This window comes from Sorex araneus, chromosome 1, assembly GCF_027595985.1.
Source record: "Sorex araneus isolate mSorAra2 chromosome 1, mSorAra2.pri, whole genome shotgun sequence".
Taxonomy (NCBI): Eukaryota; Metazoa; Chordata; class Mammalia; order Eulipotyphla; family Soricidae; genus Sorex; species Sorex araneus.
In genome coordinates this window covers 21,731,609-21,744,810 of record NC_073302.1, presented here as the reverse complement: position 1 = coordinate 21,744,810, position 13,202 = coordinate 21,731,609, and the positions used below count along the sequence as shown (strand labels likewise).

The following is a 13,202-nucleotide window of genomic DNA, read 5'->3' as shown; positions in this document are numbered from 1 at the left end:
CCCGGGTTCGAATCCCAGCATCCCATATGGTCCCCTGAGCACTGCCAGGAGTAATTCCTGAGTGTAGAACCAGGAGTAACCCCTGTGCATCGCCGGATATGACCCAAAAAGCAAAAAAAATTAAAAAATAATAAATAAAAGCCCAACCTCCTCCACTCCCAGTGACTCCTCCCCCGCCCCTCTGCCACCCTGCTCTCCGTTCTCTGGACTCTCCCACCCCACGCTACCCAAGAGAGCCCTGTTTTGCCTGGCCCTGGGTGGGCTCCCATCGATGACCAGGAGCCTTGGTGCTGACCACCCCAAGGGTGGTCAAAGGGCTTTAGGTGAAGAGGGTCTCATTTGGAATCCCAGTTCCCTCAGGATGAACTGGGGCCTCGGGCAGGCTACTTACCCCCTAATTTATTAATTTCTTCCCTTATTTGTTGGAGGTCTAGACCCAGTGATAACCGGGGGACTACTTGGGGCTCCATGCCCGGGGTCAACCCTGGCTTGGGGGGGTCTGTGGTGCACATGCCCAGCCATAAGTGATCTCTCCTTACCCCTCCTACGCCCCACTTTTAAGGTTCTCCACCTCAGTCCCTAACATACAGGCCGGGTCCAGTTTCTCCGTCCTTTGTGGGCCTCGCAGACCTCAGCAGCACAGCTCAGCACCCAGACTTTCCAGGCCCCAGGGCCTGAGGCTGCTCCCCTTCATCTGGGGCAGTTTTGTGTTTTCCGTCTTTTGCGTGTTGAGGTTTACTTGTGTGCTTCCGCTCCTGCAGCTAAAACAAACTTTGAAAGTGCCCAATCGGGAAGCCAGCTGAGCCCTGGCTGCATCTTGTGGGCGAGGGGCAGTCCGGGTGGAACCCAGGTGGAAGGCATGAACATCTCAGAGCCCAGGGGCTAGTTGGTGGGGGCAGGGCGACAAGCCCCACACTCACTGCTTTATATTCAGAGGGCGCCACAGAGACTGCTGGGAAGAGGATGCCCAGCCCACAACTCAGCGGATAAGGGGTCCCTTGTCTTCCATCCACGTCTGTTGGGTCCAGCCACTTCCCTCCCAAGTCTCAAATCCTGGGGAGGGAGGCCTCCAGGTGGTCAAGGGCAGGCAAGAGGAGAGGTAAGGAGGGGAGGGTGTGTTCTTGGGGCACAGAAGCCTTGACCAGGGGGTCCACAGGTCCGGAGCCCACCACCAGGAAGCTGTGCATGCCGACTGCCCGTGGGCCCTGGTAATCACAGCAGTAATTGTCCCCAATATGAGCTGCCACTGCGGCGTCCACCTGAGCCAGCCGCAAGGCCTCATGGAAAATGCGGGGGTCCGGCTTAGGACAGCCGGCAGCCTCGGAGGTCAGCACAAAGTCAAAGTGTTCCTGCAGGCCCAGCCCCGCCAGGATGTCCTCGAGTCGCCGGTCAAAGTTGGAGATCACCCCCAGCCTCATCCCCCGCTCGCGGCACCCCTTCAGCGTGGCCTCGGCCCCCTCCAACACCTGCCAGGTGCCAGGGGTGCTGAAGTCCGCGTACAGCTGCTCCGCGATGGGGGTCACCACCTGGGCGTCCCCAACCCCCGCCAGGTGGAAGGTCTGCAAGACCACGTCCAGCCACCAGCGGCGGGAGCTGAGGCCCTGGCTCAGGCCGTAGTTGGGGAAGCGGAGGCTCTGCACCTTGTAAGCCTGCCGGAAGGCGGGGTCCAGGGCCGTGGCCTCCACCTCCAGCCCGTGGCTCCGGGCCATGGTGGCATACTCCTCCCCCACCGGCCGGCGGAGTCTGAGCAGCGTGTCCTTCACATCCCAGGTCAGCAGCTGGATCCGGAGCCGGTGTGCCATGGAGGTCTGCAGGAAGGGGGGAGTCACGTTTACCCCACGGGAGAAGGCGAGCAGGGCAAGAGCACCCCGCCCCGGTGGAAAGGCCTCTCCCTGCCGGCCTCCTGGGTCCACTATGCTGGCCCCAGGAAAATCTCTGCACAATCTCAGAGCCTGGAACGGGAAGCACAGCGGGGGTGGGGAGAAGGTCAGGCCTTGGCGTCACACTCCAAAGGTGCCCAGTGCAGCTGCCAGCTCCCTGTGGGAGCCAGAAGCCTCGCTCTGAATCCTATGTCTCTCTCCACGACAAACTTCAAAGCACCTATTACAAGGGAGATGTTGGGGATGAGGACAGATTTCCAGCCTGGGTGAAAGCAGGCGCAGGCATTAGCAAGCAGAAAAGAAGCACAGGTTGCAAAGAACACCACTCATACTTCAGTGTAAGAGAGACAGCATGTCTCGGGACAACAGATATCCCGGGATCCAGTCTCCACTGGAACTTCCAAAGCAAGAGAAGTCTGAAGGGAGGAGGGGGAAGATCTGAAGAATGACCAGGAAGGACAAGAGATGTGAAGTGCTCCTGGAACCGGAAGCAGCATATGCAAAGGTCCTGAGACAGGGGCATCCTTACCTGGTGCTTTACGGACCCGGAATGCCAGACCTGGCAGGGCCTTGCAGGTAAAGAAACAATGATGATGATGATGGCTATTTCTCCTAGCAAGGCCAAAGACACAAGGGTCAGTGCAGACCCTCCAACCAACCATCTATCAGGGAAGACAGAGCAGAGGGGGAGCAGGCATATACTTGCCTGTGGTCACAGGTTGACTGGGCACTAAGGCCAGGGCTAGAACTCAAGCTTCCAGACTCTCTGGCCAGTGTTTCCGCTGATCAAACTTTTAGGGTATTTTTTTGTTTGTTTTGTTTTTGGCCATACCTGACTGTGCTCAGGGCTTACTCCTGGCCCTGGACTCTGGGATCACTCCTGGCAGTGCTTAGTATATGGGATGAGGGATCTAACCCAGATGGGCTGGGTGCAAAGCAAACACTTTGCTTCCTGTACTATTGCTCGGGCCCTAGATTATATATATACATATACATATATATGTTATATATATGTAATCTGACATCAGAGAACTGAAACATACAGGACAACAAGCCAGTGAGAAGAGCGTAGTGCCCCTGTCTCTAAGGATCTCTGCCCAAGGTCCATCTTTGCTGGACAGTAACACCAGCCGCGGTGGGGAGGTACAGAAAGCACGCGCGCCCACCCCACGGACCCCTGGGCCTGCCTCCAGGGGCCACTGCTGCTGCTTTCCCCAGCGATGGGCTTCCAGAAAACCCAACCTGGCGGCCCAGCACAAAGGTGGGGAATCTGGAGTTCCGATTGGGACCGAGGGAGGGGAGTGGCTGGTGACTGAGGACAAGCCTCGTCGGAAGCTTGTCAAGGAAAAATGATCATGTGAGTCCCGTCGGGACCCCGGGAGACCCTTCCCCAAAGCCCGGCCCGGTGCGGGTGACGCGACCGGAAGAAACGCTGCCGGCGCAGCGCCCTTTCCCTGTCCACACCTGGCTGGCCCTCGCTCCCCGGCCCAGGGCCCGCTGGCCGCAGAGTCCAGCAGATGACGCGGCGAGGGCGACGCCTCACGCTGGCGGCGTGACCAGCGGCGGGAAAGGTGCTGGGGACGCCGACTCCCAAGTCACCTTCCGGCGGCTCGGCCACGGTCCCCACCCCGGCCCTGGACCCACCTGCTGGGTAGGGCAGCCGCTCACGATCCGCGCAGGAAGCCGCCGCGGCGACAGGCCGGCTCCAGAAAGCTCGCGGTCGCTCAGCCGCCGCGGAGACCCGCGCCGCGGCCCCGGGCCCCGAGAGCCAGTTCCCCAAGGCCCGCCCCTCGCCCTCGAGGCCCCGCCCCCCGCCCTCCGCCCTCGGCTCCTTCCCTCGCTCGTGAGACCCGGCCTCCTTCCCCCGAAGACACGCCCCTTGTCCTCGAGACTCCGCCCCTCGCCCTCGAGACACGCCCTCCGCCCCCGAAGACACGCCCCTCGACCTCTAGATCCCGTCCATCGTCCTCGAGGCCTCACCCCTCGTCCTGAGGCCCCGCCTCTCGTCCTCTATGCCCTGCCCCCAAACCTTGAGGCCCCGCCGCTCTAGACACGCCCCTTGTCCCTGAAACCCCGCCTCTCGTCCCGAAGACCCGCCCCTAACTTCCTGGGGCACGCCCCTCGCCCTAGCACCCGCCCTCCCGTCCCTGGCGCCCTTCTCTGCGCTTCCCATGCCCCCTCCGCAGCTCCACCCCGCGCTCTTTTCACCCGCCTCCCCGCGCTTCTCTGCGCCCTCTCCCACGCCCTTTCCGTACCTCCAAACCGTGCTAAGAGCCCACACCTTCAGATCCCCGTGCCCGCGCTCCCGCTCCTCCCTCCGGCCCTGCAGCTCCGCGCTCCTCCCGCAGGCTCTCCCCGCTTGCCCTGGCTCCCACCCCGTGACGCGCAGACCCTGCTTTCTGCACTCACTCCTCTCTCTTCCCCACCTTTCCTGAACCCCTCTCCCTCTCTTGGGTACGGGCATCCCAGAGAGGAGCCCAAGTCGGCTTGGGAGAAACGTTGTGGTCTGGGGCATTGCGCTGAACCTCTCTGCTCTGAATCTCTAATCCGTTACTTTTCCTAGGAAACGAATTTGATCCCATGATTTTATTGAGGGTAGAGTCATCTGCAATAATCTAGCTGCTTTCTAATTTCCTTCTGGGAAATAATAAAAAAAAATATGGTCTTCTCAAAAACGCTGAAAAATGCAAAGTGTACAATAAGAATGATAATATCAACCTCATTTACTGGGTCCTGCTTTCGCCAAATCAAGTAAATAAAACACAGTTCGGGTAGTAATAAGTGCTGTGGAGGCAATAAAGGCAAATGATTTCAGGACAGTGACAGCAAGCCTCTTTGGATGAAAAGATTAGGGAGGAGCAAATTCTGAATGGCAGCCAGGTGAAGATTAAGGAACAAATACTCTGTGTGAGGAATTCAGTGCAGAGGTAGAGGAGAGGCAACCTACTTACTGAGCCAAGACAATGGTTATGGGGATTTGGAGGTGGAATGGGAAAGCAGGCAGCCCCACCCTGGTAGCTCCCCAAGGCTAGGTGCTGGGGGCAACTACTTATACTCTCAGATCTTTTCTCCCAGCACACAAATATGCATAGATTTTTCTTCTTCCTTCCACCCCTCTTTTAAGAAGAAAAAGATAGGCAAAATTTCTTCTCTGGAGGAAATTCCAAGGCTGGTCTGTTGACTATATTTAAAAGTTTCTCACGTTCCACCCCGCCTGTGTAACTGGGGGGTGGGGGGCTGGGGAGGTGGGGTTGTGGGGGGAGGTATGCTGTGATTCTTGGTGGTGGAATATGTGCACCGGTGAAGGGATGGGTGTTTGAGCATTGTATAACTGGAACTTAAACCTGAAAGCTTTGTAACTTTCCACATGTGATTCAATAAAAGAATAAATTTTTAAAAATTTAAAAAAATAAAATAGGAAAAAAATATATATTATCCCTAAAAAAAAAAGTTTCTCACGTTCACCAGGCTCAAAGCGGGGCAGAAGTACCAAGTGTAGAGTCACAAACTGGGCCTGGGGACTGGCTAACAGACCCCAGGGGCTGGCTAACAAGACTTCCTCTGAGTCCCCAAAGTGTCAAGGGTGTTTGGGTGGCCAGGGGCCCATCTGCATTTCACAGAAGCTGAGGATGTTTGAGACTGTCCATTTTTCAGGGTCACCTACCTAAAACCCTACCCCATTGCTTCTGGCCCCATCCTAATCCCTGGCCCTCTCTGGTTCGTTTCTCTGGGAATCTCAGTCCCCAATATGCAAAATGGGCAGACTGCGCAAAATACTTGACTAAAGCACAGACTTGCATCCCTCCCTCCTCCTATTTCATTCTTTTTATGGACATTGTTGCAATGACCAGAAGTCACACATGAATGATTGTGGTACTCCAGGGGGTTGAGGGTGGGGTGTCCCACATTTTTATTTCACAGATCTGGCTGTGGGCATGTAGGCAGTACTGTCATCCCGTTGTTCATTGATTTGCTTAAGTGGGCACCAGTAACGTCTCCATTGTGAAACTTGTTACTGTTTTTGGCATATCGAATACACCACGGGGAGCTTGCCAGGCTCTGTCTGCCGTGTGGGCGGGATACTCTCGGTAGCCTGCCCGACTCTCCAAGAGGGACTTAAACAGAAAAATATCCCCAAACACAAATTGGGTGTGTTCTTATCTTGATTTTTTTGAAGCTACTGGTGTTGCAGGGAAAGGATACTCATTTCCAAAGTGTGGCTTCATTATTGGATTTAGTCTGGAAAAAAGTGTAACCATTCTTTTTATTTTAAGAAAGTCCTATTTCAGATTCTATGACTTTTCCTTCTTCCAATCTTCATTTCTTTTTCTTCTTCCTTATTAACTGTAGGTTGCAGGACGGTGAGAAGGGAAGGTCTATCCCCTAAACCTCTTCTCATTTCTTTCCTCTCTAACTGATCTCATTAAATACCATGAATTGAAAATCATCTTTAATTCAATAACTCTGACTGGTTTGCTTTTATTCTCAAAGAAGTATTATAAACAAATTAATCGGCAGAGAAACTCATAATCAAATTAGTATTAGCTACAGAAAACAAAGTCTATGAATCAATTCCTCCAGGGCAGGATGAAAATACTTACTCTTTCCCAAGTTTTGGGTTGTGATACTCACCAGAGGCCATACCCTTCTGCGGGGCTTACATAAACGGTTTAGTGTGGATGAAAATTGCTTATGGGGTAGGGACCACAGGCAGCAAAGCTGCTAGGAGAATTGAGTGTGTGTGTGTGTGTGTGTGTGTGTGTGTGTGTGTGTGGTGGTATCAGGAACTGAACTTCTCGCCAAATGCTTGCAAGGCATGTGTTCTAAGTCACGGAGCTATTCTCCTGGGCCCCTAAGGAATGAACTTTCAGTCATGAAAGCAGAGCAGAATATTGCACTATCTTTATATCAACTGTGTTCTTAGAACTTCAAATTCAAATAAACTCCCCTAGCTTTCCTCCTCTATTTAGAAAAAAAATTATATCATGTATAACACAAAAGTCCAATTTTGCAGTTTATGCAATAAGTGGATATCTTTCGAAATACCAATCATGTTGCAAATAATTTCTTATATGACTTAAATCAAAGTAATCCGAAGGCAGGGGTGAGCTGGTACAGGGCCTTGCAGGCAGCCAAGCACAACACAGAGTCTGCCAAGCACCGTCAGGAGTGGGTAGATCAGAACCAGGAATAAGCCCTGCGCACTGCTGGGTATGGCCCCAAACCCAAAAACCAAACCAAACAAAAACAAAAACAAAAACAAAAAAAGTAGCAGTAGGCAGTACTAGGGATCAAAATTATGGCCTCATGCTTTTCACCACTGAGCTTTTCACCACTCTCAGGTTCCAGGCAGCTTTAAGGTGAGTTTCTGAGATTCTTACTTTTGCTCATCTGACTGTGATCCTCAATTGCACTGGGACCCAATGAGAGCTCGCTAAAAAGCTCTTTCAGAAGTTAAAGGTGCTCCTTTTCCGATGAGGACATTGAAGGACTAGAGGTTTTATTTCAGGTGATTTTACTGAGTCATTTGTCCCAAGCCAGCATGCCCGCTCTAATATGTGAATGTAGCCCCGGGAGTGTGACCTTGATGTAACTCTGTGTCCTCTGGGTCCTGTCTTTCTCCAAGTGCCTTTTTAAAAATTGATTTTTATGAAAAACTCTGTGGTTTGCAACGTTGTTTGTTATACAGTTGCTTCAAGTATTTAGAGTCCCAACACCACCAATGTGACCTTCCCTCCACAGTATCCCCACTGTCCCTCCCAATGTCAACCTGGCCTCTGGCACATAACATTTACTTTATGTTGCTTATTCCAACAAAACTTTAAGAACTGGCAAATAGAATGATCAGAAAATAAATCAGGAAGGACCAATTAGTGAGTACTATATGATTTTGACCTATGTAAATAAGAACTTTAGAACCATCTAATACATTTAAAAAATGCTTATTCTCATATATATATATGTTTTCAGTTCTGGAATCTAAACTATATTACACTAAATTTTATTTTATACTTGAATCTCATTATGGTAATAATCTTGCCTCATCATGCCTCATCTGTCATTAATAACACTTCTAAAGTAATTCTGTGTTAATATATTTTAGAGTTTATATGGAATATAGGTAAGGCCTACATAGGTAAAATTTCCCCTTACTCCAAGTGCCTTTTTCAGCAGAGGGAAAAAGAGGAGTCCTTTTGATCACAGGAGAGCTAGTGAAAGGCCCCTGCTGTTCTGAAACAAGCTTCCTTTTGATTTGCCAGCACGTGTGTTTAATGAATAGTTTTCTCTGTCAGTCACAGACAGAGCTCTCCGGTGTGCGCTTGGGTCTACAGGAGATTATTCGTGGAGATACCTGCCATGTTGCCATATTGCACACTGGCCTAGGGATTTTTTTTTTTTTTGAAACCAAAATTCCCTTCTCTTCTTTTCCCTTTCCTCTTTTTTTTTTTCCCCTCTCCTTTCTCCTTTTATTTTTTATTTTATTTTATTTTTTTTTGCTTTTTGGGTCACACCCGGCGATGCACAGGGGTTACTCCTGGCTCTGCACTCAGGAATTACCCCTGGCGGTGCTCAGGGGACCATATGGGATGCTGGGATTCGAACCCGGGTCGGTCGCGTGCAAGGCAAACGCCCTACCCGCTGTGCTATCACTCCAGCCCTCTCCCTTTATTTTTTATTTTAGTCTTTGGGCCACACCTGACGGTGCTCAGGGCTTACTCTTATTTCTGGCTCTGTGCTCAGGGATTTCCTGGGACTATAGATGGTGTCAGGGCTAGAATCCCATGTGCAAGGAAAGCACCTCCCTGCTATGTCATCTCTCCAGTCCCCCTTTCAGCTTTTGGGTACTGGGGGTTGAAGCCAGGACCTCACACATAGAAAACATAGGCTCTAGCACTGAGCTCTATCCCTAGCCAAGAAATGAAATTAAACAAAATAAAATAATATTAAAAAATATTATTTCTTCTTTTGAGTCAAGCCTGGTGGTACTCAGGACTTACTCTTATTCCTGGCTCTGTGCTTGGGGATCACTCCTGGCAGGACTTCAAGGAGCAAATGGTGTGCCAGGGATTTGAACCTGGATCAGCTGTCCACAAAGTGTCCATAAAGCCCTTTATCTACTGTACTATTTTTCTGGACCCAAGAAATCAAATTTCTTTTTTTTTTTTCGAGTTTTTGGGTCACACTCGGTGATGCTCAGAGGTTACTCCTGGCTCTGCACTCAGGAATTACTCCTGGCGATGCTTGGGGAACCATATGGGATCCTGGGGAATGAACTTGGGTCAGCTGTGTGCAAACGCTCTCCCTGCTGTGCTATCGCTCCGGCCCGAAATCAAATTTCTTGCAGGAAGGTTTTTTTCTCTTGACATTCTCATATGAAAAGTACAGTAAACCCACCAGTTACTTATCTCTTTCAGATTTTTAGTTTCCTCCCTCCCTTCCTCCCTCCCTTCCTTCTTTCTTCTTTCCATGACTTATAAGACTGTTTCATTTGTTTGTTTATTTATTTATTTATTTGCTTTTTGGTTCACACCCGGCGATCCTCAGTGGTTACTCCTGGCTCTGCACTCAGGAATTATTTCTGGCAGTGCTGGGGGACCATATGGGATGCTGGAAATTGAACCCGGGTCAGCCGTGTGCAAGGCAAACGCCCTACCCGCTGTGCTGTCGCTCCAGCCCCAACATTTGTTTATTTTTGGTTAACTTTTATTAGATATCCTACTTAGGGAGAAGTGTGACAAAATTGAAGAAACGTAAATCTTTGCATTTTCCCAGTGAACTTACCCATACAAGCCAGCACCCAGACCAAGAAAAAGAATATTTCCAGGGGCCAGAGAGATAGCACGGGGGTTAAGGAATTTTGCCTTGCACTCGGCCAGCCTGGGTTTGAGTCCCGACACTGCATCTGGTCCCCCACGCACCGTCGGGAGTCATTCGTGAGCAGAGCCAGAAGTAAGCCCTGATCACTGCCAGATGTGGACCAAAACACAAAATAAAATACACAGCTTGGAAAAGGACATTTTCAGAACTGTGGAGTCCCTGTCACCTCCCAATTGCTTACTTCTCCAAATGGTAACCACCATCCTAACTCCTAATTGCACTTTAATCTTCTAATTGCACTTCTAATCTTACTTTAACTGGATACTAATGGAGTAAGGGAGCAGACATCTTTGTCATGCTGCGTTTGCTGAGAATGTTACTTGCAGGACACACCTCTGTTGCTATGTGCTGTTGCAGGTTATTCATTCTCATACCTGGAATGTTTCATAATAACGAATTTATCGTTTTACTGCTGATGGGCATTGGGTTATCTCTCTTTTTTTGAGTGCAACAAAGATTGCAAAATGTTGCTATTTTGAAAAAGAGTGACAACAGGCCCCAAATGGAATCACTTGGGCTAGGGTTGTGTCAGCAAACCAAGACTTAATCCATAAAGTGACTGAAGTTGCAACATCTCTTGGGAACATAACCTGAGGTCGGCAGCAAACCTGAAATTTCTTGGTCAGCACTAAAAGATAAACCGTGCATGTGACTGACCTAGGTTTGATCTCCAACACCTCATACGGTTCTAAGCAATGCAAAGAGGTGTCTTGAAGCAATCCTCCAAGAGAAACAATCCAACCGACAGCCCCTATCCGCCCCTCACAGAACACTGGCGAAAGATACCTTAGCCTGAAATCATTCCCTCTTTCCTCATTTTGCCTCCTTCCAGTCTATAAAATCTTCCATGTAGGATGGTACCCACATAGGATAGCTTCTCAGAGCATCTCTTTCCTTCCTATATGGGATCTGATTCCTGAATATTTGCTTTTTTTCTATCTTTTGGAGGGTCTATACATGGCATTGCTCATGGAGGGGCTAGTGGGATCATATACACAACATCAGGGATGGAGCTGGGGTCAGCTGCATAGAAGCCTTAGCCCCTGTATTCACTCTCCAACCCCTGGCTCATACCTATTTGAACAAAAAACAACTGAACTTTTGGTTTTATTTCATTTTGTTATTCCAATACTATGAACATTCTGGAATGTCTTTTGGTGGCCATGTGTGCACATTTTCACTGAGTAATACTGAGGTGCAGAGTCACTAGGTCATAGATGTACGTTTAGCCTTAGTAGGTGGGACCAGTGTGGGTTTTATTATTTTTAAATTTGGGGGGGCCACACTGCGTGGTGCTTTAGAGCGATCTCCAGGTCATGCTCGGGAGTCACACTCCATACTCTGATGCTGAGACCAGACCCGGGACCCCTACATGCCTGTGGAGCTACCTCCCTGGCCTCCAGTTCCTGGGGAGTTTGTTTGATTTCTGTTTGGGGGACCATACACGGCAGTGCTCAGGGTTGACTCCTAACTCTGCACCCAGGGTGGTACCCTCCGTGGTGGTACTTGGGACCGTATGGGGTGCTGGAGATTGAACCCAAGTCCAGTGTGTGCAAGGCAAGCGCCTTATCCTCTATACGATCTGGGCCTTCCCCCACCCTCCCCTCACCCAGTTTTCTCATGGGACTCTACTTGCTGAGTCTTGCTGGATTCCAGTTGCTCCACATTCCCCACGATTGGCAGTTTATCTTTAACATTCTTTGGTTTTGTTTTTTTATACACACTCAGTGGGGTTTGGCGGTGATTCCTAAATCCGTGCTTGGGAGTTCCTTCGTACAGTGCTGGGTGGGCAGCATCTTTGGTGACAGGGAGTAAACTTGGGGTTTCTGTATGTAAAAGATGCACATTACCCTTTGGGCCATTTCCCCAGCGCCTAAAACAGTCTGATGGCTATATTGTTGTAACATTCTGTGGTTTTTACTTGAACTAGAGTAGACCCCCAATTTCCTGTGTGTTAGGAGGGGGCCTGGCCTGATGGTTAAGGGCAGAGAAGCCTTAGAGTTTCTTTACTGTTTGGGCCACGCCTGGCAATACTCCCGGCTCCACACTCAGTCATCACTGCTGGCAGTGCTCAAGGGACCATATGGGATGTCAGGAAGCGAACTCAGGTCAGCAAGCTTCCTACCCACTGTACTAACTCTTTAAGGCCCCAGAAACCTTAGAGTTGGACTCTGTGTGTTCAAATCTGTTCAGGGAGTAGAGCTGAGGATTCCCCTTCACTTGGAAGCTCTTCCAAGCTCTCCCTGTACAGTGAACGGCCCATCAGCTGCCTTGGTTCAAGACTGAACCAGGCCCTTGCTTAGGCACGTGCACATGGCCTGGCCTTGCCTGGGTAGAGTCTGAAAATCCTCGTTCTCTTCCTTCGACGTATGTAGCTCGGCCTTCTCTTCCTCTGGCCTTCCCTGAGCTCCAACCCTCCCTGTCTTGGGCTCTTCCAGCATATTCTAGTTAGTTCTGGGGCCTTTGCTACTGCCTCTGCCTGGAATGTTCTTCCCTGGTCCTGGTGAGGCCGCCCATTTCTCAGGCTATGTGCCAGGGCCTTGGGTGAGCACATTCTCATCTGTCAAACCGTCACCTTCTGGGGATCTCCCTGTCAGCATCTGTCACCGCATCATCAGGGACATTGCCTCCTGGCTCTCCTCGGTGACACTCCTCTTCATTCTGCTCTGTTGTTATTGTTTTGGCTTTAAGTCACACCTGGTGGTGCTCGGGGGCTCCTGCTGGGTTACTGCTCAGAGGACCATCCGGTGCCTGGGACAGAAGCTGGGGCTCCAGCCCTTGGAGCCATCTCCCCGCCCGTTACTCTGTCCTTGCCCTGCCCTTGAGGTGAGGGAGGTGCTGGCCTCATGACGGGACAGAATGGGCTCAGTTCTCAAGGCGAGTTGGCACAGGTGGAATGGCAGAAAGCTGCATTTATAAAGATTAAAATGGGTTGTACTGGGACCAAGGGATGGCTTAGTGGCTAAGGTGCTTGCATTAAAGTGGGTTATATTGTGCCAGATAGTACAGGGGTTAAGCCTTGCACGAGGCTGACCCGGTTCAATCTCAGGTGCCACATACACACAATCTCAGGAATACTTCAGTCAGGAGTATTAGCACTGCTGGGTATGGTTCACCTTAGCACTGCTGGGTATGGCTCAATCCTCACCCTCCACCCCTTCACAATACAATTAAACAGGTTGTACTGCCTTTATTTGGGGTCGCAAGCAAGTGTTCAGGGTTCCTCCTGGCTCTGCACTCAGGGGCCATGCACATGCCCCACGTCACGACAGGGGCACCCGCATGCAAAGCCTGTGCCCTGGCTCCTCAGGCCTGAATTCTTAAGGTCTGAGTCTGAGTTGGCCCTTGAGGTAGAATCCGTGGTTCTGCACATGGGCCCACAGCCTGCCCTGCCTTGACTGAACTCCCCTGGCAGGCAACTCCAGGTCATGCTAGTTCCAGAAT

At 50.7% G+C, this 13,202-nt stretch overlaps 1 protein-coding gene across 1 annotated transcript; it reads right to left on the bottom strand.

Annotated features, from left to right (window-relative positions):
- Nucleotides 1–188: 188 nt before the first annotated feature.
- HDHD3 (haloacid dehalogenase like hydrolase domain containing 3) lies at nucleotides 189–3,659 on the bottom strand. The gene is made up of 2 exons (XM_004600471.2): nucleotides 3,525–3,659; nucleotides 189–1,808 (listed from the first exon to the last, which is right to left on the bottom strand). The coding sequence occupies exon 2, from the start codon at nucleotides 1,800–1,802 to the stop codon at nucleotides 1,047–1,049; it is 756 nt and encodes a 251-aa protein (XP_004600528.1). The 5' UTR covers nucleotides 1,803–1,808; nucleotides 3,525–3,659; the 3' UTR covers nucleotides 189–1,046.
- Between the last annotated feature and the right edge of the window lie 9,543 nt (nucleotides 3,660–13,202).